The 25134-nt window shown below is 42.8% G+C and overlaps 1 protein-coding gene across 2 annotated transcripts in view; it reads right to left on the reverse strand.

Annotated features, from left to right (window-relative positions):
- Positions 1-965: 965 nt before the first annotated feature.
- The window catches only part of FAM3B (FAM3 metabolism regulating signaling molecule B), a gene marked incomplete at both ends in the record, with an annotated part of 53818 nt that continues 29649 nt past the window's right edge, over positions 966-25134 (reverse strand). For both annotated transcript variants that reach the window (XM_082839489.1, XM_082839490.1), the window contains 6 exons: positions 966-1055; positions 2261-2393; positions 3528-3615; positions 4670-4720; positions 5618-5676; positions 15602-15725. In XM_082839489.1, coding sequence (XP_082695615.1) covers positions 966-1055; positions 2261-2393; positions 3528-3615; positions 4670-4720; positions 5618-5676; positions 15602-15725 — 545 coding nt within the window. The remainder of the gene's footprint in view (positions 1056-2260; positions 2394-3527; positions 3616-4669; positions 4721-5617; positions 5677-15601; positions 15726-25134) is intronic.

Consider the following 25134-nt stretch of genomic DNA (forward strand, 5'->3'; position numbering starts at 1 on the left):
ATTCAGGGTGCCACGTGCTTCCATGATTTTCAAAAGTGGCCTGCCGATAAAAGTGCTTGAAAATCATTTGTCTATCCCAATCCCTCTATTTATAGATGAGAAACGGGAGGCTCAGAGAAGCACTCTTAAGCTGGTATCAAAGTCTCCTACCATTTCTGGTAGCCAGGCTTGGGAGGGAGGTTAGAATGGGCACTTGGCAATGACTTGAGTTTCTTAACCCCAAGTCCCTGGGTGTCTTGGTCCGTAGATCTATGGTGTGTCTCCTAGGAAACCTGGGGTATACAGTGGCTCTCCCGAGAGCAGACCCTGCTCACCTGTCAGAGATCCTTCTCCCCCACCCTGTTAGACAAGGTCCCACCGGCCACTGGAGTGACACCCCAGCATGGAGGCGGACACGGAATTTCCTCACTACCGCACCGCACCGCTGGTGCCTGAGTTAGGCGCACCCAGATTCGTGGAATGAGTAAATTCAGGGACCTGCAGGGGGAGTTCAAGAGCTCAACCGGGGTTGACCCAGGAAGGTTGCTAAGCCCTCTGACTGCTGTTCATCCTGAGAGGCAGGATGTCCGAAAGGAGGGTGTGCTCGGTGATCGGGGAATAAAGGTTTTCTCTCTGCAGAGCTGTCTGGACCACAGGGATCAAACATAGATCCAATCATAAAGTGGTTCCACATCTGGACAAGCAGTGGCTGCTTCCCCTCCCCAGTCCTCTCCTTTCAAGGGGAAGTCACTGCGTCCCCTTGAACAATTCCCATGCATTTCAGCTGTCCTGCTCACTACCTTCACTCTATAAACACTGGCATAAAAAGTCTGTGCGACAAGATTTTAGACAACGGGAAAATATTTTGGTCCGCTGGTTGACGACAAACCCAAAATACTCATCAAATATTGACTGTCGGCTAAGAGGTGTGGTCCATTCGGGATGCATTTGTCTATAAAAGGCACCTTTATTGAGGCCGGGCAACATTAGCTTCGTCCTTTTGGTATGCAGCCTTCTACCTGGATCTCTGCGGGCCAGCCCGGATACCTGTTCTTCGCATTATCCGAGTGGTTGACCTGTGCAAAGGAAAGAAAAGGAGTTAATTTATCCATTCATCTAATCAACAAATGGTCAGCGAGCCAGCTGTGAGCAAAGTCATAAAAAGAGAATCACTTCCTAGGATGGGATTTGTTACAAACTACTCAGGGTACGTGATTTCCTCTCAATGTGACTCCATATTTGAAGCAACTTGATTCAACAGGTGGAAAACTTTCTGCTATGGTGTAAGTGTCCTTTAATCCACGTGCCCAGTAGAGCAGCCACTAGCCACATTTGGCTACTGAATACTTGAAATGTGGCTAGCGTGACTGATGAACTGAATTTTAAGTTCTCTTTAACTTGCATCCGTTTAAATGTAACCTGCAAATCTGGCGAGTAGCTGCCGTCCCATATGGGACGGCACAACTCTCAAGTCTGGTTTTCAGTTCTCTGGGAGAAGGACTATATATTTTCTTCAGGGTAATCGGAGTGTTCCTTGCTCAGAAGGAACACTTGTTCCTTGTTCAGATTGATTTGACTTTAAGGCTTTCCATCTTCAGTTCTTTCACAGACAATGGAGCACCTTAAACTCATGCTTAAAAAGAATAAGAATATGCATTCTAAACTTTGGAATTCTAGTTTTATGTCTCTTTTTAATATAACAGCTTTGCTGAGACAGAATTCACATCCTATAAAATTCACCCATTTAAAGTGTACAATTCAATGGCTTTTAGTGTATTCACAAAGGCACGCAGCCATCATCACACTCAATTTTAGAACATTTTCATCCCGGGAACAAGAACGCACAAACCCATTCGAATCTCCTCGCCATCCTCCGCAGCCTTTAGACAGCCCCTAATCTAGTTTCTGTCTCTGGACAGAAATCTAGAAATTTTATATAAATGGAATCATACAGTACGTGTCCTTTTGTGTTTGGTTTTCCTCACTTAGTGTGTTTTCAAGGTTCGTCCATGTCATAGCCTATATCAGTACTTCATTTCTGTATGTGCCTTAATGATATTCCAGTGTGTGGATATACCGTATTTTATTTATACATTTTAAAATCTATTCATCAGGCATTTGGGTTGTTTCTGCTTCTTTGCTGTTATGAATAATAGCACGTTCTTGTACAAGTTTTTGTGTGACCGTATGTTTTTCATTCTCTTAGCTATGTATCTATGAGTGGAATTGCTAGGACATATGGTAACTGGTTTTCAGGAAGGGATGTTTAGCAACCACTCACCTTTTCTCTCTGAATTCCTGCAGGAAGTTCAAAGCCTTTTGCTCCAAGAAATACCCAGCTCGACCTGAACCGAATGTTCCTGATCTCTTTACTTCCCAGGGCTTCTATGGCCTTCTTAGCGTCCTCCTTCAGTCTGCGGGGCAAAGGGGGAAGCATGTGAATGTCTCACCTGCGGACTCGGGTATGTGGTGCTAGGACACAGTCTGTCCTAGGACAGGTTTCTAAAGCAGCGCCTGCCCTCCTGGGGTGCAGGGCAGGAGGGAAACACACATGCTGGCTGAGTGTGTCACATCTCTAGTTACACATAAGGCCACATCCAGGACTCTTTTAGACTCAGTTTGGGGTCCAGAGTTTGAATTCTCAATTCGGAAAAGCCCTGGGTCTTGGGGTTCAGTCATCCTCATCCCAGCCAGCATAGTTTTCGGTCCTTGCTGCCCTCCTGTTTACTGACCACCAATAAAGAGGACAGAAGTTGCTGAAAGATGAAAACAAGTGTCAAAACTGTCCCTTTCGTATTCAGAAAAGTCAGTATCAAAAATGAAAAAAAACAAAAACAAAACCTAAAGAATCCTACCGTTGTAGAAAGGTGCAATTCAGGGCAAAGTAAAGGGAGGTGGGCAGAAAGGAAAAGAAAAAATAAGTTCAGATTTTCCTAAATGGGTTACATCTGAGTCTTTCAAAGCACATGTCAAAGAACTTCCATCTGGGAAGATGCTCTTTTAAGAATAAGATCTGAATTCAAACAAATTTGGGAGATGCCATGTTCAGTAGCCCCATCTCGGAAATTCATGACGCCTAGAAGCACTCCGGGGTTCTCGGAAGTTAAGCAGTGAAGACGCACACGTTTGCGCAGGAGAGCACGCTTGGAGAAACACTGACCAGGTCATCTTCTCCCTAGTGAAAGCATCGTGTATGTGTGCGTGCGTGTGTGCGTGCGTGTGTATAAGTCCCACCCTGGGTTTAGCTCTTTGGCCAAGGGTTAGCTTTGCTATTTTATTTATGGTCAGTGGTGGCTTTGTCTTGCTACCTGGAAATATTCCTTAGTTTCTAGGATTTATGTGCCCCACCAGCTTGTTGTTTCTCTAGAAATGTAGTCGGTTCCTCATGGTTTCCCATTCCTTTTCCTTGAAGAAGCATCCTTCTCCTTGGACCTCTGTCGTCTCCTAAATGATGTACTGAGGAACACTGACAGCCCTGATGCTCTGCACCCCACCTCCCCCGCTGGCTTCCCTGACTCTCGCCCCTGCTGTGACAAGTCTGCACTCACCTGCTGCTACCGTCATCGTGGGTCACCATGAAGAGCAGGGAGTTCGAGGGAGCGCTCTGAATAAAATTCGTCATCGGTCCAGAGTTATCTGCCGGGTCAATGCAAATCAGTCTTAGGACCTTCTCTGTCAGCTGAGACTCTGGCCCTAGAGGCTGTGCTTCTGCTCTCAGCTGCTGTGCCCCGGGCTCTGAATCCTCTGATTCTAGAACTGTCTCTCGACCACGCAAATGATGCTTTAGCGCTTTCATAGTAAATGGCCTGTGGCTTCCACGGTGGGGCGATGTGAGGCAAGCAGCATGATCGGATCATAAAGATTCTAGCGATCAGCTCTGAAGCCAACCAGCAACGACTTTGGCAACACAGGTGGGCTCTTCTTTGCAATTAATAAGAAAACACCGAACCTGGGCATGACCCTCTAAGAGCCGAGTGGCTCCAGGACACTGAGGAGAAATACGAGACATAACAGACCACACCGGGATGGGTAAGTCCTTGCTAAGAGACCCCTCTGTTTCTTACAGAGAGGAAATAAAGGCTCAGCTCAAACCCTGTTATTTACCACTGGGGCTTGTATTTGTAGTTATGATTAACGGCATCGTTCCTGAGTGCATCCGGGCACTTCTAATTGTTCCTCTCCATTATCTTTATAAAGATTTGTTTTAGGTAATTCTCAGTGCTAAATAAAAACAACTTCAGTCAAGATCCAGAGTCCAGAATGGAGGGACAGTTGGAGGAGGATGGACACCCTGGGCTCCAGGGATGCGTGCACCACGCCCAGCGCCGTGAACACAGCAGTAATTATGACGACATTCAGGGCTGGAGGCTGATCACATTATTCTACATGTTTGGTTTCAAAAAAGAAAGAGATATTTTCTCTTTCCCATTATCCGAGGAAGGGGCAGAAGGAAAAGATCCAGGACAAGTGTGATCAAAGAAAAGACATTTTCTAGATAATGTCTTCAAATTTTAATACGTGAACTCAGAGACCACGAGGGTTTATGTAAGACAGTTCTAGAAAAAATTTGCTTCCGGCAAATTTTTTGGGAGACAAAATAAGAATGTTTGATGTTTTTGGTTGTGTTTTTTTTTATCCTAATTTGTGTGTATAATTCATTTTGATTTTAAGAGGAAAAGAGTTTCCTTACCTCCTTCGTACATATCAAAATACTGTGTTGCTAATACTTTCCCACTCACATCTGGAAATGAGAGACACAGTTTTTAAAAGAAGGTACATGGGGACTCAGGGCACATTCTGAAAACAGCGTGTTCCTTCTCTGTCTCTTTCCGGGAAGCATGACTGCCGTGGTCCCACCTGAAGGAAAGGACTGCCTTCCCTGAAGGGGGCCCCAGTGATTTGGGTCAGGAAGGCTAGGGCTCACACCGGCTGCCCAGAGCATCCCTCCCACCTGCTTCCAGTTAGATTCACGCCCACATTCTTTCCCAGTGCACCTGCCTCTTCCCACAAACACCAGGGCCCCCACTCAGCCCTTTCTGCTGCCCCCTGTAGCTTTCCCTGCAGATCAGGCACAGTTTCCTCAGGGTCCTGCAGCCCTCTGTCACTGGACTATGTGCTCACCTTGCTCATAGGCACAGACGCCAAGGGAAACCCTTTCCCCAAACCTGCTACAGTTCTTACTGTCAGGGCCCCCGATGGCAATAGTGACAGATGTGTTTCTTTTCTTTCCAGGCCTAAGAGGAGGGCAGGCTGTGCTTCCCCTGAGGCCCTTTTATCAGACAAAGGTAGGAACTGGTGTCACCTTCTGCTGGGCCACCAGGAATCAGAGCAAACGTGAAGCCCAACTCCAGGGTGTCTGTACCCCCAGGTCTGCTGATCTGGTTTTAGCTCTGAATTCAGCAGGTCCTTCTTTGTTTTTTTAAAAATCAGTTTATATTTGATTTCAGATTTTCGGTAGAACCAGAAATCTCTAAAGTGAGGCACTGTAAAAAATAGTTAAATATATACTCTTAAAATGCATTAAAATATAAACCTAGACTAGATCGCGTGCAGAAATCATAAAGAAACCCAAGGTACCACTGAATATCCAATCACAGAGCTTTTAGAGGAGTTTTAAAGAAAACATTGAATAACTTACAGTTGACAATGGCAATATTTATTCCTCTTGCCACATTCCCAGTCTTTTCTCCTATGAGCCTGAAATGTAGATAAGCATCGGTCAAAGAACTCCTTTCTCACCAAGCAGTGAGTAGCCCTCCTTGCTCTGTAAGATCCTCTCTTGGCAAAATTACTGTCCATCCTTTGTCACTTACCATTTCCTTGTAGATACGCACTGGCCTTGACCCAGCTCCCTTGAAAGTCACCCCTACACTCGCTCCACACATCCATCCTCACACATCTCTACAGTCTGAGTCCCTCAGGGAACCTGGAAACTGCATTTAGTCCTATAATTTATACAAATGGCCAGGGAGAGAAACACCAGTGTTTGCCTAGCACAGGCTCTTTGCAAACATTCTCTCAACCTCAACCTCCTCATGGGCGGGCATTCATTTTCCCACTTCATAAATATGGAGTACAACAACCAGTAGAAGGGATTAGGAGCCAGAAAGTCTGGAGACAAACACACACACACAAAACCTGGTTACTTTCATAGTATGATGAAGCTTACTAGACCATGAACGAGGAGATGAGAAGTGGGATGAGGAAGGAGATGGCAAAGTAAATTGATACTGAAGATGTATACTTGCTGGGTTTCGACAGTTGATGGGATGCGAGGAACGCAAGAGAAGGGTTGACAGACATGAAGGACACATTCAAACTGGCTGGCTGGAAAAAAAATGAGGTACAAGAGGTGGATGAATAAGAGATGGGTCTGACCCAACTCTGGTATCAGCTTCCATGCGTCTTCTCCCCATCAGTGCTCTGACGGAGGTTTTGCGGACACCTGGAGATGCTTCTATCCAACCACAAAATGTAACCCTGATTATCCCCTTAAATAAATCCCTTACACTACTTCACTTAATTTTTACTTTTAAATTGGAGAATATGAAATGCCAGTTTCAAGGGGATTGTGTCCTAAAACCAGGAAGAAGACTGACCTTCCTGGAAATGTGAAATATTACTGAAGATCTTTGTGTGTGTGTGTGTGTGTGAGCACGTGTGTGTGTGTGTGTGAGATCTTTGTGTGTGTGTGTGTGCGCATCTGTATGAGTGCATGCATCCTCTGTCAAGTTTTAAAATCAATGATACATTATCTTCATAAGAAGTCAAAGGCATGCAGATTAGAAAAGAAGTGTTATGACTGCCTTTTTTTTTTTTTTTTTGTAGATGACATGATCACCTATGTAGAAAATCCAGTGGAGTCTACAACAAAGCTACTAGAACTAATAAGTGAGGTTAGGAAGGTTGCAGGATACAAGATCATTATATAAAAGTCAATTGTATTTCTACATACTAGCAACTAATGATGGGAAATTGAAATTTTAAACTTAATTTTTTTAACTTTCAAATTTTAAATTAAAAAATATATACAATAGCATAAAAGTATGAGATATTTAGTGATAAATATGGTGAAAGTATCTGCAGATGCATACACTGAATACTACAAACCATTACTGAGACAAATTAGATTTAAATAAATTGAGGTAAGTAAAAGACTCAATATTGCTAAGATGTCAATTCTCCCCAAATTATCTAGAGATCTAATGCAATCTCAAAAAGAAAAAAAAGAAAAAAGCCAGTAGGCTTTTGTGTAGGCATTTTTAAGCTGATTCAAAAATTCATATGGAAATAGAATCTAGAGTAGTCAAAATAATTTTGAAAAAAAAGAACAAAATTGAAGAAATTATAATATTGAACTTCAGGATTTACTGTAAAGTTATAGTTATCAAAATTACTGCATATAGTGAAAAGACAGACAAACAGATAAATGGAGGAGAATAGAGGGTCCAGAATTAGATATACACGTATATGGTCACTTGATTTTTGCCAGTGGTGCAAAAAGAATTCAGTAGAGAAAGAACAATAGTAGAGCTAGAACAATTAAGTAGCCATGTTTTTAAATGACTACAATTCATATTTCACACCATTTGCAAAAATTAACTCAACATGGGTATATCATATTATATAAAGCGGAAAACCTAAAATTATCCAACTTCTAGACGTTTGGAAGAAACTTTGGAGAGCTTTGAAGAAAAATTTTGTGGGTTAGACAAAAGGTTCTTAGATATGACATGAAAAACATGCTCCATAAAAGGAAAACATGGATAAATTAGACTTCATTAAAATTAAGAATTTCTGCTCTTTGATAAATACTGTTAAGAGAAGAAGAACACAAGAAACAAGCTGGGAGAATCTATAGGAAAATCATATATTTAATAAAGAACTTGAATACAAAACACATAAACAAACCTCAGAATTCATAATAAGAAAACAACCCCATTAAAAATGAACAGAATTGAATAGACACTTAGCAAAGTAAGATATACACACAGCAAATAAACACATGAAGAGAGGCGCAACATCATTAGCTATTAGAGAAATGCAGATGAAGATCACAGTCAGATACTGCTGCATACCTATTAGAATGTCTACAGTTAGAAAGACTGACCATACCAAGCGCTGGTGAATATAGTGGCAGATTAACTGAAACTCTCATACACTGATAGGAATGTAAAATGGTACAGCCACTTTGCTTCACATATTTTACCCCACTGTCTTCTTGCTTGCGTGGTTTCTGAAGAAAAGCCTGATGTAACTCCTACCCTGTTCTTTTATAAGTAAAGTGGTTTTTTTGGGTTTCATTTTATTTTGTTGTTGTTGTTGGTTTTGCCTCTGGCTACTTTCCAGATTTCCTCTTTGTCTTTCATCTTCTCTAGTTTGAATACAATTTACTTAGGTGTACATTTGCGGGTATTTATCCTGCTTGGTTTGCTCTGAGCTTCCTGGATCTGTGGTTTGGTGTCTGTGGATAATTTTGAAAAGTTCTCAGCAGTATTACTTCAAATATTTCTGTTTCTTTCTCGCTTCTTTTTTCTGGTATTCTTATTACATGTATTGTACCTTTCGTAGTTGTCCCACAGTTCTTGGATATTCTGTTCTTTTTTATTTTTCAGGTTTTTAATTATTTTTTTTCTTCCTCTTTTCTCAGTTTGGGAGGTATTATTGCCATAGCCTTAAGGTCAATGATTCTTTCCTTGGTTGTGTCCAGTCTACTAATGAGCCCATGAAAGGAGTTCTTCATTTCTGTCATGGTGTTTTTAATTTCCACCATTTCTTTTTCATTCTTCCTTAGGGTGTCCATCTGTCTGCTTACATTACTCATTTGTTCTTGTATTCTGTCCACTTTTTCTATTGCAGCTCTTAGCATATGAATCATAGCTGTTTTATATTCCTGGTATGCTAATTCCAAAATTTCTGCCGTATTTGGGCAAGGTACTGATGCTTTCCCTGTCTCTTCAAACTGTGGTTTTTTACTTTTCGTACGCCTTGTTATTTTTTGTTGAAAGCCAGACATGGTATACTTGGTAAATAGGTCTTTAGTGTGAATGTTATGTTCATCTGGCAGGGAGATAGGCTCTGTTTACTATTTGCTGTAGCCGTAGGTGTCAGAGGCTAACATTTCTCCTCTCTTTCTTGGGTATCCCTATAGACTCTTTTACATTGGGTTTGAGACTTTCAGTTTTTTTCAGCTGTAATCCATTGTTATTTTACAGGAGCCCTATTATGTGGTAGTAAGACGTCAGGAATGAGGGAGTGTTCCACAGGCCTGTGATCAGGTCTCAGTCTTTTAGTGAGCCTGTGTCCCTGAGCTGTGGCCTTCACAAGTGGCTTTTTTTTTTCCTTTCACTCCTTAGGGGAGACAGGAAGGCCAGAGGGGCCTGGAGTTGGGTATTTCCCTCCCCCAGGTTGGCTAATCTTTGGTAAAACCTTCATTGGTTAGACTCTGGTAAAACAGTTTCCCTCGAAGACAAGCCTGCTGAGAAGAACAGAGCACTGGGGACATATTTCAAAATGGCTGCTTTCCCATTCCTACCGCCAGAAGCACGAGGGGATTTTTTCTTCAGTCTTCCCTCTGAAAGCCTGGTAGGGCTCCTGGAGGAGAAACTCAGGAAGGTGTAGGAGCTCCTCCAAGGCTTGGCCTCCAGGAGTTAATCTCTCAAGCTCATCCAAGCTCAGTCTCCAGCAATTAGTCACTTACCCTTTAAGGGTTCCTACCGGATGCTAGACCCAGCTGAGCTCCCTGCTTCAGGTAATCTGTGATTTGATGAATCTGCCTGTCTCTCCAGTTTTCAGGGTGGTGGTTTTCCCTGTGACCTCAATTCTCTTGTATGTATGCATTTTTAATATACAGCATAATTTGGGGTTTATGTGCTGTGATTCAATCTAAGAATTGCCTCCTTTTAATTGGCATTTTTACAGGCCACTTAATATATGTGAGATATATTTGTTCTTTATGATAACTTCATAATTGGGTTGTTTTCTGTTTTTGCTGCTTGTCAAATATTTTAATTTTTGCTTTCACTATATGGTGTGTATTTTCTTTGCTTTGTTAAAGGTCAGGTATTAACGACAGCATAAGCATATTTTAACATGCCATCTAAAAAATGAAAAGACAAAATATGGAGAGCAGTTTTATAATGCAAAAGGGCTAACTACCTTAATACATAAAGAATCTTATAAATCAATTAAAAAAGCCCAGGGATAGGAATAAAAATGGGCAGGAGATATAAACAGTTCACAGAAAATACATACAGCCATCCCTCCGTATCTGCAGGACATTGGCTGCAGGACCTGCCACGGATATCAAAATCCACAGGTGCCCAAGTTCCATAGCCAGCCCTCTGTATCTGTGAGATCTGCATGAGTGGATTCAACCTACCATGGATCATAAACATAGAATGTGATCCATGGTTGGTTGAATCTGCAGATGTGGAGCCCATGGGGAGGGAGGGCTGACTGTACAGCCATTCTTAGCATGAAAAGACCCTGGATTCACTCACAGCAAGAGCAATAAAACACTAATCTGAGACTAACTTTCTTCTCTCAGAATGGCAAAACTCAAAATATTCGTCAACATGCCTTGCTGGACAGACTGTGAGGGAACAGTCATTCTCATTGTGTTAATCTGAGTCCTCTGAAAAGCAGATACCGAAACAGGGTTAAATGAGCTAGAATTTTTATTAGGGGAAATACCTATGAGAGAAGGTGAGAGGGGTGGGGTTAAGCAGGGCGAGTTGTCAGACCCCAACTCAAGCCTGACCCTAAGGGGAGGAAAGGGAAAAAGCTGGGGTGGGCATGTCCTAGGCGGCCAGGCAGTCTCAGGAGACTTCGGCAAGGCCAATGGGCATCTTGGAACGCAAGCTGGGCTTCAGCTGAGCCTGTGTGGCCCAGGAATGGGGCTGCCTGGTATCTCAAGGTTCTGATAAGGATTCTCTCCTTGACCAAACTCTACTCAGGCCCCCCGAGCTCTTTTTAAACTAGGTCTGACTTCTGGACTTCCGCTCATCTCTGCATTGTCCAATTTTAGCAAGAATTCTGCTAAGTCAGTTTAACCAGAAAGCCCCACCTTTGATATGTGATGGCCATCCATATTAAATCAGTTTCTGAATCCTCCTCCACCCTCCAGGTCCCGCCTTCAGCAAGAATCTTGTTAACCTGTTTAGCCAGAATCCCCTCAACCCTGATGTTTCCTCTTAGTAATTTTCTATCCACAATCTCCACCCTGCTCCTTGGCTGTAAATGCTTGCCCGTGATGTGTCTGGAGTTGAATCCAATCTCTCTCCCCTACAAGACCCCACAAGAGTGGTCCCTATGCTTACTGCCATCACCCCCTTGAATAAAGTCGGCCTGACCATTTGCACGAAGTGTCATGAATAATTTTTTCTGTAACAGGTCTCAGTCACTGGCTAGGAGCAGCCAGGGGAAGCCGGGCCTCCAGCAAACCTACTATGGATTTTAGAATGCAGCAACTGGAACTCTTGGCCAATGAACTACCTGCACCTAGAAACCTGAGAAGTGCATTCTCACGGTCACCACACTCAAACATTGCCGGAGTGAGAGTCACTTAATTCCAGGCAAAGACTTCAAAATTCAAAGTGGGAGCTATTTATAATTGAGAAATCTATCCTCGGCCAAACTCTCAGTTAATCCTTGGTGGGAATGAATACATTTTAAACATGAAGAATCTTTAAAAATATTACCTCCCCTTATACCCTTTTCTCAGGATGTTATTGGAAGATGTGCTCCAGCAAAACAAGGGTGGAAACTAAGAAAGTGGAAGGTACTGTATCCAGGAAACAGGGACTCCAGCTACAGAGAGGGAGGCAAAGGTCATCCCCAGGATGGTGGTGGGGAGGGGTCCCCGAATGTCAGCTGCATGGTAGCTGCTGGGTAACCTGGCTGATTGGAGAGGGACAGAAGCTTCACGGGTGAAGTTGGTAAATATCTGATGTGAGAGATTTATTTTAACCAGAGGAAAGTTTAGGGATTAAACTGATGTAACTTCATGGAAAACCAAGCGAGCCAACAGTAAACGAAACGTAATTATTGTACACAACATGCTTCAGTCATGAAGAACCTCTGTTTAGTCCTGTTAGAAAAAAACCAAACTGGAGGGACTTCCCTGGTGGCGCAGTGGTTAAGACTCCATGCTCCCAATGCAGGGGCCCGGGTTCGATCCGTGGTCAGGGAACTAGATCCCACATGCATGCCGAAGCTAAGAGTTCGCATGCCACAAACTAAGGAGCCCACAGCTAAGACCCGGTACAACAAAATTAATTAATTAAGTAGTAAAAAAAAAACCAAACTGGAGGCCACAGTTTGAATATATCCCTAGATGGACCCTCACAGTCACAAACCCAAACTTAAAACTGCCCTGACGTCCCCCAAATGCTGACTCTGACCTTAAACAAAACCTAAGCTTTCTTTATGTCAGCATGACCTTGCAGTTATGAACAAGTCAGCTCATGCAATGCAACGGCACATAAGTTTCTAGTAACAAACCACACTAGAAAACACTGCACTTACTCATTCAAACTTTATAAGCCGAGCCGTGGCCATGGAGCGCCACGCCACCTAACCGCCTTCCATTTGGAAATCTTGTTTGCCAGGAGTTGGGTTCTCCCTTGGTAAAATATTCCTATCAAGTAAACTCTCTCAATATTATTTTCACAGTCATAATCATGTAAATGATGAAGTTGGCTCAAACCGTGATGACAGTATAGTAACTTAATCAGGACAATGGTAGGGGAAGAGGACAGGAATTGGGTGATGGTGGAAAAGAGCTGACCTCCCGAGGGGCAGGGCAGCTGATAATGCTGAAAACCAGAAACAAGGAAGTTGTAATGTAAACCCTCTGTTTAGAGGTGTGGGTGTGAGTGAGTAGGGGGACTCTACTGACAGATGGAGGGGGCTGACCCTGGGGGAGGTATGTTTGCAGGTGCCCAGGACATGCTGGTTGTAGGGATGAAGCAAATGGCAAAAAACCTCTTGTCTTTCTACATAAACCTGATATATATATAAATATAAATATATATATATATATATATATATATATTTTAAGGCCATGCAATGTGGCCTGTGGGATATCAGTTCCCCGACCAGGGCTCAAACCCAGGCCCTCGGCAGTGAAAGCACAGAGTCCTGACCACTGGACCGCCAGGGAATTCCCAAACCTGTATATTTTATTTGTAAAACAACGAGATCTCCGCAACCCATCCTTTCTGTTCCAGGGACTTGTTATAAGAAAACACAACACTAGAGGCACAGCAAGTGTCTTGGCATCTGGCCTCATTGATTCCTGTTCCTTTTAATTTGCTTTTGCTTGTGCTTATCCTGCTTTATTCTGCACTGAGTTCTGAAAAACATCTAGAATACTGTTTGAAGCAGGCAAGCTACCTTTGGTTCTACACATTCATAGAGAGGGTTAGCTGTTCCTTTAGACTATTGGATTCAAGTTGGTCCACGCAGCAGACCCTACGTTTGCCCGGGTGGAATCCTGGCTCTGTCACTAACAGCTGTGTGATGAGGGGCAAGTGACTGAACCTCTCTGTGACTCAGTTGCCTTGTCTGTATCACGGGAATAATAATGGTACCTACCTCAGACAGAGTTCTATGAAGTTAAAGTATACGTGAGTTGGCTTGTACCAGGTAAGATGCAGTAGCTCCTATGCATGGTCAGGAGAAGGTGTCAGGCACTGTGGAGCAGGGCAAATCCCGGGCTCTGGGATCTGAGCTTGAATAATCCCCTTCTGGCGATGTGATTCTGGATGAGTGACCCCCTCCCACTGTCCCCACCCTTCCCAGGTCTTCCCGCCTCTTCCTTGCCAAGGGTTCCTGCTCAGTTTTCAATCTACCTCAATGACAATCACATTCATCAGGGCATCACCTCTGAAATTACACACACAAACACACACACACACACACACACACACACACACACACAATTACAATACAGCATTTAGCATGGACATTTGCAAACTCTGTTTGTTCTCTCCAACTATACCACTGGTTCTTAATGGGATGGGGGGTAGGATTTTGCCACCTAGGGGACGTGTGACAATGTCTGGGACGTGTGTGGTTGCCACAGCCAGTGGGGAGGATGGGTATTCTCTGGCATCTAGTGGGTGGAGGCCAGGGGTGCTGCTAACCCTGAAATGCTCAGGGCAGCCCCTACCATGCTCAGGGCAACCCCCTACACATGGACAACCATGTGTCCATGGGGTTGAGGCAGAGAACCCTGAACTGTGACATCAGCTTCTTGGGCAGGAGCCACATGTTCCATGTCACAGTCCCTCTGCTGAGTGCCTCACCCTCTGGAGTTCATCGGTGGATGAATGTTTATCAACAAACTGTCCGGCAGAGCAAAGGGGACCTTAGAGACATGATGGACCTGCAGAGTGAAGGGGCTATTTCTACCCAACTCCCAAATATTGAATGAGGGGATATGCCAGGACTGTGTAAGGTGTACGAAGTTGAATCCGACCCCCTCTCTGAATGCACTGCCCGCTCCTTGGGAGAACAAGGTACGTGCAGAGACCAAGGGACTGAGAGTGGAGGGGTGGAAATGCAGCAAGTGCCGAGTGCTGTGGGCAACAGCTAACCAACAAAAAAAGGGAAAGTGTGCCTGGTTTGGGGAAAATGGTGGGATAATTGGGAATGACTTCCTACTCAGGGTTAGGAACAGACCACATTTTCTCTCATTTGTAATAATTACTTAATCGCCCAAACCATCCTTAAGCTTGGTGTTGTGGGTTGCACTGTGTTCCCTCAAAGTTCAAATGGTGAAGTCCTAACCCCTAGAACCTCAGAATGTGACCTTATTTGGATATAGACCTTTAAAGAGATGACTGAGTTAAAATGAGGTCTTTAGGGTGACCCTAACCCAAAATGACTGGTGTCCCTTTTAAAAGGGGAAAATTGGATCGAGACAAACACACAGAGGGATGGCGCTGTGAAGACACAGGGCAAAGTCGGCATCTACAAGCCAAGGAGGGAGAATGGGACAGACTCTCCCTTGCAGTCTCAGAAGGAACCAGCCCTGCCCACACCTTGATCTTGATATCTGGCCTCCAGAACTGAGAGAGAATGAATGTCTGTTTAAACTGCCCTGTCTGTGTACTTTGTTATGGCAGCCCTAGCCATGGAATACACTGGGCTAGGACACTTCCAAGTGCCAGGGTTTATTGGGCTGTCAAGGGTAAGGCAGTGGCACAGAAGCTGAACCGAGCTACATGGGGGGTAGGGGCTGCAGGGAGAGATGACACTGGCTTTAACCCATGAGGGTGAGGATCAAAACCCAAATGCAAGGACAGCCGTATCCGCTGAGTTTTGATGTTTCCCTGACTTTGAAGGGCTAGAGTACAAAATACGTACTGAGGTTTTTGCTAACTGCTGTCAAATGAAAGTTCAACACGGGACTCATAAAAGCAATCTACGGGTCCCACCTCCCCACCCTCGGCACGGCATGCATTCTAATTTCCTCTCGGATGCCCCCCAGCCTCTGCCTGAGGTCAAGAAGATGCCTTTCTCTCCTGGGGCAGACTTGCCACTTGGTCAGCCTCAGAGAAGGGGAAGAACCAAGTGGGAGAGCTAGGTTTTCTTTTCCCGCTGGAGTACTTACACCTCATCCTCAAAGCAGATCTTGGCATACTTGTCCCTGCCACCCCCACTGAGCAACCGGTAGGCGTAGGTGTTTGGGGGACACGGGGTCCAGTGGTCACATTTTTGCCTTTTCGGGGCTGGGGCTGTAACAAAAAGGAATATAACAGTTAGCATCATGCAGTATTGATCAGGTGAACCCACTGCTTGACTGTGAACGGCAGCTGTTCTGTCCCAAGACTTCACACTAGCAGGTCCCAGTAGCAGTGGGGGAAAACTGGGAAGACACAAAATTAATTTAACCTGCTTTTGTCTTCATATAGCAAATATGCCAAAGGGAGGGGATGTTGAGTAGGCGGAACAATTTCAGAAGGGTTGGGAATCACTCTTTATCGTCATGACTGCCATTCTGGGATTGCAAGGCGTAGCCTTTTGTATTCCAATTAAAGAAAGATTAGTTGGGTCTAAGAGTGCTGGTGAATCAAGAAGTAGCCTATGGAGCATCTATCCAGCTTCTGCATTTACACTCCTGAAACACACACACACCCTTGACCACCACTCTAGCCATGGCTGACCCCTCTCCTTTCCCTCGAGCTTGAGATGCTGAGCTTTTCTGCCTGGGCTGCTATGTCAGTGCTGGCAGGCCCTGGAGATGTCATGCCCAGTGACAGGGGTCAGCACTTGGGGAGGACTGAGGTCAGCTGGCGCTGGGTACCCTCTGTATCTCCCACTGCTGGGTGCCTCGTTGCCATCACTACCACTCACATCTCTCCCCTTTCACAGGTGTGGCTGTCCACTGTCACCCACAGAACCCACTGTCCTACGCTGGGTTCAATTTAAATCCCGAGTCTCCAGAAAAAAAAAAAATCAGAAAGTGCTCTCACTCCCCCAGCTTGACTGGGGACGTGCTGTTTTATGGATCGCTGCGTCTCCTCTGTTTTAGCACATCTGGCTAGAAGCACAGCCAGCAGAGTGGCTGCAAGGCCCTGTTGGGGGAAACCAGGACACAGGCAGTGCTGTGATGGCCGAGTGCTCTGGGGGTTGAGCTGGACCAGGACTGAACTGCTTGGTGAACACAGGGATGCAGCTGCGCACCCAGTCCTGGTGCCCAGGAGGACACAGAGTTCTGGGGCCTGTGCACCCCAACATCGTGCTTACTCGGCCCTTCACATCTTCCTCCCCTTTACCTACCTCATCCCCATCACTAAACAAAGCCCCAACCCACCCTGTGCTGCCCAGCTTGCCCTGATTTATTTTCTTTTGCTTAGCCCTCATCACTGCCTAATATCCTGCAATTTCCTTTTTAAAAGCTTCTCCGTAAGGACAGGGATGTTGTCTATTTATTTTCACTTTATAACCCCAGCACCAATTCTGTGTGCAGCGCAAGCAGCTGCTCCATCAGTGTTGTTGAACGAAAGTGTAACCGAGCAGGACCCTATGGGGCCTTCCTGAGAGAGATCCCCCACTGCCACCACAGAGTCCTCTGCCTGCCTCTTGTTTGTAGAAAAGCTGTAGTCTCCTAGGGCTCCCCTGAGCCACAAAAGCCTGGTTCAAGAATTAATGATTGACAAGTCCAGGAAGTGCAGAGAGTCCCATACAGGAAAAATCCAAGGAGAAACACGCCAAGACACATATTAATCAAACTATCAAAAATTAAATACAAAGAAAAAATATTAAAAGCAACAAGGGAAAAACAACAAATAACATACAAGGGAATCCCCATAAGGTTAACAGCTGATCTTTCAGCAGAAACTCTGCAAGCCAGAAGGGAGTCACAGGACATATTTAAAGTGATGAAAAGGCAGAAACTACAACCAAGATTACTCTACCCAGCAAGGATCTCATTCAGATTCGACAGAGACATTAAAACCTTTACAGACAAGCAAAAGCTAAGAGAATTCAGCACCACCAAACCAGCTTTACAACAAATGCTAAAGGAACTTCTCTAGGCAGGAAACACAAGAGAAGGAAAAGACCTCCAATAACAAACCCCCCAAAATTAAGAAAATGGTAATAGGAACATACATATCGATAACTACCTTAAATGTAAATGGATTAAATGCTCCAACCAAAAGACACAGACTGGCTGAATGGATACAAAAACAAGACCCATATATATGCTGTCTACAAGAGACCCACTTCAGGCCTAGGGACACATACAGGCTGAAAGTGAGGGGATGGAAAAAGATATTCCATGCAAATGGAAATCAAAAGAAAGCTGGAGTAGCAATTCTCATATCAGACAAAATAGACTTTAAAATAAAGACTATTACAAGAGACAAAGAAGGAAACTACATAATGGTTGAGGGATCAGTCCAAGAAGAAGATATAACAATTGTAAATATTTATGCACCCAACAAAGGAACACCTCAATACATAAGGCAAATGCTAACAGCCATAAAAGGGGAAATCAACAGTAACACAAACATAGTAGGGGACTTAACACCCCACTTTCACCAATGGACAGATCATCGAAAATGAAAATAAATAAGGAAACACAAGCTTTAAATGATACATTAAACAAGATGGACTTAATTGATATTTATAGGACATTCCATCCAGAAACAACAGAAAATACTTTCTTCTCAAGTGCTCATGGAACATTCTCCAGGATAGAGCATATCTTGGGTCACAAATCAAGCCTTGGTAAATTTAAGAAAACTGAAATTGTATCAAGTAACTTCTCCAACAACAACGTTATGAGACTGGATATCAATTACAGGAAAAAAATCTGCAAAAAATACAAACACATGGAGACTAAGCAATATACTACTAAATAACCAAGAGATCACTGAAGAAATCAAAGAGGAAAGCAAAAAATACCTAGAAGCAAGTGACAATGAGAACACGATGACCCAAACCCTATGGGATGGAGCAGAAGCTGTTCTAAGAGGGAAGTTTAGAGCAATACAATCCTACTTCAAAAAACATCTCAACTAAAAATCCTAACATTACACCCAAAGCAATTAGAGAAAGAAGAACAAAAAACCCCAAAAGTTAGCAGAAGGAAAGAAACCATAAAGATCAGATCAGAAATAAATGAAAAATAAATGAAGAAAGCAATAGCAAAGATCAATAAAACTAAAAGCTGGTTCTTTGAGAAGATAAACAAAATTGATAAACCATTAGCCAGACTCATCAAGAAAAAAAGGGAGACGACTCAGATAAATAGAATTAGAAATGAAAAAGGAGCAGTAACAAGTGACACTGCACAAATACAAACGATCATGAGAGATTACTACAAGCAACTCTATGCCAATAAAATGGACAATCTGGAAGAAATGGACAAATTCTTAGAAATGCACAACCTGCCAAGACTGAATCAGGAAGAAATAGAAAATATGAACAGACCAATCACAAGCACTGAAATTGAAACTGTGATTAAAAATCTTCCAACAAAGAAAAGCCCAGGACCAGATGGCTTCACAGGCGAATTCTATCAAACATTTAGAGAAGAGCTAACACCTATCCTTCTCAAACTCTTCCAAAATATAGCAGAGGGAGGAACACTCCCAAACTCCTTCTACAAGGCCACCATCACCTTGATACCAAAACCAGACAAGGATGTCACAAAGAAAGAAAACTACAGGCCAATATCACTGATGAACATAGATGCAAAAATCCTCAACAAAATACTAGCAAACAGAATCCAACAGCACACTAAAAGGATCATACACTATGATCAAGTAGGTTTTATCCCAGGAATGCAAGGATTCTTCAATATATGCAAATCAATCAATGTGAAAAACCATATTAACGAACTGAAGGATAAAAAATATATGATAATCTCAATAGATGCAGAAAAAGCTTTTGACAAAATTCAACACCCATTTATGATAAAAAAAAAATCCCTCCAGAAAGTAGGCATAGCAGGAACTTACCGCAACATAATAAAAGCCATATATGACAAACCCACAGCCAACATTGTTCTCAGTGGTGAAAAACTGAAACCATTTCCTCTAAGATCAGGGAAAAGACAAGGTTACCCACTCTCACTACTATTATTCAACATAGTTTCGGAAGTTTTAGTCACAGCAATCAGAGAAGAAAAAGAAGTAAAAGGAATCCAAATTGGAAAAGAAGAAGTAAAGTTGTCACTGTTTGCGGATGACATGGTACTATACATAGAGAATCCTAAAGATCCTACCAGAAAACTACTAGAGCTAATCAATGAATTTGGTAAAGCAGCAGGATACAAAACTAATGCACAGAAATCTCTTGCATTCCTATACACTAATGATGAAAAATCTGAAAGTGAAATTAAGGAAACACTCTCATTTACCTCTGCAACAAAAAGAATAAAATACCTAGGAATAAACCTACCTAAGGAGGCAAAAGACCTGTATGCAGAAAATTGTAAGACACTGATGAAAGAAATTAAAGATGATACAGACAGGTGTTAAGATACACCATGTCCTTGGATTGGAAGAATCAACATTGTGAAAATGGCTATACTACCCAAAACAATCTACAGATTCAATGCAATCCCTATCAAATTACGAGTGGCATTTTTTACAGAACTAGAACAAAAAAATCTTAAAATTTGTATGGAGACACAAAAGACCCCATATAACCAAAGCAGTCTTGAGGGAAAGAAATGGAGCTGGAGGAATCAGACTCCCTGACTTCAGACTATACTACAAAGCTACAGTAATCAAGACAGTATGGTACTGGCACAGAAATAGAAATATAGATCAATGGAACAGGATAGAAAGCCCAGAGATAAACCCATGCACATATGGTCACCTTATTTTTGATAAAGGAGCCAAGAATATATAATGCAGAAAAGACTGACTCTTCAGTAAGTGGTGCTGGGAAAACTGGACAGCTATATGTAAAAGAATGAAATTAGAACATTCCCTAACATCATACACAAAAATAAACTCAAAATGCATTAAAGACCTAAATGCAAAGCCAGACACTATCAAACTCTTAGAGGAAAACATAGGCAGAACACTTATGACATACGTCAGTGCAAGATCCTTTTGGACCCACCTCCTAGAGAAATGGAAATAAAAACAAAAATAAACAAATGGGACCTAATGAAACTTAAAAGCTTTTGCACAGCAAAGGAAACCATAAATAAGACAAAAAGACAACCCTCAGAATGGGAGATAATATTTGCAAATGAAGCAACTGACAAAGGATTAATCTCCAAAATTTACAAACAGCTCATGCAGCTCAATATCAAAAAAACAAACAACCCAATCCAAAAATTGGCAGAAGACCTAAATAGACATTTCTCCAAAGAAGATATAGAGATGGCCAACAAACACATGAAAGAATGCTCAACATCACTAATCATTGGAGAAATGCAAATCAGTACTACAATGAGGTATCATCTCACATCCGTCAGAATGGCCATCATCAAAAAATCTACAAAAAATAAATGCTGGAGAGGGTGTGGAGAAAAGGGAACACTCTTGCACTGTTGGTGGGAATGTAAATTGATACAGCCATTATGGAGAACAGTATGGAGGTTCCTTAAAAAACTAAAAATAGAAGTACCATATGACCCAACAATCCCACTACTGGGCATATACCCTGAGAAAACCATAATTCAAAAAGAGTCATGTACCACAATGTTCATTGCAGCTCTATTTAAAATAGCCAGGACATGGAAGCAACATAAGTGTCCATTGATAGATGACTGGATAAAGAAGATGTGGCACATATATACAATGGAATATTACTCATCCATAAAAGAAATAAAACTGAGTTATTTGTAGTGAGGTGGATGGACTTAGAGTCTGTCATACAGAGTGAAGTAAGTCAGAAAGAGAAAAACAAATACAATATGCTAATACATATATATGGAATCTAAAAAAATAAATGGCTCTGAAGAACCTAGGGGCAGGACAGGAATAAAGATACAGATGTAGAGAATGGATTTGAGGACATGGGGAGGGGAGAGGGTAAGCTGGGATGAAGTGAGAGAGTGGCATGGACATATATACACTACCAAATGTAAAATAGATAGCTAGTGGGAAGCAGCCACATAGCACAGGGAGATCAACTCAGTGCTTTGTGACCACCTAGAGGGGTGGGATAGGGAGGGTGCGAGATGAAAGAGGGAGGAGATATGGGGATATATGTATACGTATAGCTGATTCACTTTGTTATAAAGCAGAAACTAACACATCATTGTAAAGCAATTATACTCCAATAAAGATGTTTAAAAAAAGAGAAAAAAAATAAAGCTACCCTATGGTGGGGGGCGGGTGGGGTGTGTGTGGGTAAATTAGAGTTTGGGATTAACATATACATTCTACTATTTATAAAATAAACAAGAAGGATTTACTGTATAGCACGGGGAAATACATTCAATATCTTATAATAAGCTATAATGGAAAAGAATCTGAAAAAGAATATATATATAACTGAATCACTGCGCTGTACAGCAGAAACTGACACAACATGGTAAATAAACTATACTTCATTTTAAAAAAATAAAAATTAAAAAAAGTTAAAAAGAATTAATGATTGAAAGGATGTGAACATGTAGTGACCAAAATAGCAGTTGGGTCAGTAGAACTGGTAACAATTTAAATAGTAAATCAGCCATATGGCAATCACAGAATCTTTAGTTCCTCCCTGAAGGACATGGATAACAGTATCTGAAAAATATTCCTGAGTTGTTTTTCAGGTGCTAAAACCATCACCAAGTGGAAGAAGTTAACTACTCGATGACCATAAGCACGTAGCCTCTAGAACTACTGCTGCCTGAGGATTGGTAAAATGTGACCCTGCCCCTTACCTTACCATCAACCAATCAGAGAACTCTGCCCAAGCTGATCATGTACTCCAAGACTCTCTCCCTCACCTTGCCTTTAAAAATGCTTCCCTGAAACCCATCGGGAAGTTCTGGTCTTTTGAGCACTAGCTGCCTGGACTCCTCGCTTGGCATCTGCAATAAACGCTGCACTTTCCTTCACCACAACCAGGTGTCAGTAGACTGGCTTTACTGCAAGTGGGTGAGCAGACCCAAGCTTAGGTCGGTAACGAATGAATATGGACATCTGGTCCCTCGTGGGGCAGAAATCTGCACCTACTTTGGCAGAAAACTCAGAGACACTGAACCCTGCTCCCTCCTGCAAAAGGGAAGAGGGACGTTGAGTCAAGGCTTTCTGCACACGTGCTACTGCAGCTCTGGTCTACTTTTACCAATTTTTCCTCCTGTGGATTCTAATTTTTTAAATATCGAAGGACCTTGGGATTTTATCTTTTCTTATCTAGTTTCTGAAGAAAAACATTCAAAGTAATAGACAGGCAAAAGGAAGGAAAAAAATCCTACGTATATTCACCCTACAGAATCTTCACTGTTTTACCTTTTGGTATATTTCCTTCCAGACTTTTCTATGCCCGCAGAGGGCATCTGCAATGTTGGAAAACATGGATTAGACATATACAAATAGTATGTTACCTCACTTACATTTTCATATAATATACTCGATACGTTTTTTCTTAATCTCCAGTTACCTAAATTCAAAACAAGGGGCCCGACCATTAACATGAAAATGTGCCAAAAATACGGTATTTGCTCAATCTTTCCTGGTTTTGAACACTGAAGTGTATTTATTTCAGTTTTTTAAAAATTTAATAATGCTCATTACTTTGAATTTAGAAGTAATTTACCTAAAAACACGCTGAGCATGGTACTTGAAAATGTAACTAACATACTGCTTAAAAGTTAGGTGTGCCCTGTTTCCTGAGTTTGTAGATGTCCTGAGTATGTATACAGATGGTCCTTGATTTACGATGGTTCTACTTTATGATGGTGCACAAGGGACATGCTTCCAGCAAAAAACGTGCTTCGAATTGTGAATTTTTATCCTTTCCCAAGCTAGTGATGTGTGGTCCAATGTCTTTGTGATGCTGGGCAGTGAGAGCTGCAGCTCCCCGTCAGCTACAGGACCAGGAGGGTGAACAACCGATACCCTGACAACCATGCTGGACCCAGACAGCCCTTTTGTTTTTCATTTTCAGTACAGTATTCAGTAAATTACAGGATATAGTCAACACAATTAGAAAATAGGCTTTGTGATAGATGAGGTGGCCCAACTGTAGGCTAGTGTACGTGTTCTGAGCATGGTTAAGGCAGGCTAGGCTAAGCAAGGATGTTCAGTATGTTGGGTGTGTTAAATGCATTTTGAACTTATGATATTTTCAACTCATTATAGGCGTATTGGGATGCAAGCCCATCATAAGTGGAGGAAGCTCTGTACTCAATGTGGAGAGAACCCTCCTAAAGTGAGATCCACACTCATTCTGCCTGCCACCTGCACTTCGCTTAATGTAGGCGAGGCTTCCCTAACAAGCACACACTTGCTCACTGGCCCCTGCTGTTCTTGGCAGGACTCCTTCAAGATTCACTGAACCAGCTCCCTGCTCTTGGAGAAGGACATTATTTCCAGGCCTATGCCGTCCTCACAAGGCTGTCGGAGTGCCCTGACTACATGATCCTTTTGACCTCCATCCTCACCGAGCGCTGGGCGTGCAGACAGGTGTGCTGTGACCCACAGAGGTGGATGGTCTAACACAGCCCCAGTCCCAGCAGAGCTTAAAAGATAAGGTCACGAGGACGCCGCGTACCACCTGACCCCCACGGGTCACGGTAGTTTGGAGACAGAACGATAGCAGATTTGTATGGGAGGTAGGGAGGGAAACCAGAAAGGGTATTTTACTTTATTTTTAAGCCAGCTGAAAAACCAGAAGCAAACAGGGTCTGATAACATTGCCAATGAGTGGGAGAAAGATTCCCATGGGGGTGAAAGAGACAGCATGTCTTCCGGAGCCATGGCTAAGCGTCACCCACACTGCTTTTGAGGCTGAACAGTTAAGAACGACTACACAGGTGTAACTACCCATCTTCCCAGCCGCTAACCCTGTGTGCTGACTCTCCCCTGTGCCAGCCACATGGTCTGATCAGTAAGTACACGACGTAGCTCAGAGAGCAGAGAGAAGTTAAACTTGGGTGAGAAATTAAACCTCTGAGTAACAGGAAAGGAGAGGACCAAAAGGGGAAAGAGCGCTTCTTCACAAAAATGTTGGGAAGCTTTAGAAAACAATCTGCATTTTTATGATTTAGCTAAGGGCTGTGCCTGCAAACGTATCAAATAAGAGCTTTATATATTTAATATAATGTAAATAATATTAAAATATATTGCTATCTTGTAAAAATAGCAAGTGAATGGTTCCTTTTTTATTGAAGTATAGTTGATAGCTGATTGAAAATGTTGTGTGAGGGCTTCCCTGGTGGTGCAGTGGTTGAGAGTCAGCCTGCCGATGCAGGGGACGCTGGTTCGTGTCCCGGTCCGGGAAGATCCCACATGCTGCGGAGCGGCTGGATCCGTGAGCCATGGCCGCTGAGCCTGCGCGTCTGGAGCCTGTGCTCCGCAGCGGGAGAGGCCACAACAGTGAGAGGCTCGCGTACCGCAAAAAAAAAAAAAAAAAAAAAAATGTTGTGTGAGTTTCAGGTGTACAGCAAAGTGATTCAGTTATATATATATATATATATATATATATATATATATATATATATATACACACACACAT

The sequence above is a fragment of the Leucopleurus acutus genome (genome assembly GCF_964270905.1).
Source record: "Leucopleurus acutus genome assembly, chromosome: 5".
Lineage (NCBI taxonomy): Eukaryota > Metazoa > Chordata > Mammalia > Artiodactyla > Delphinidae > Leucopleurus > Leucopleurus acutus.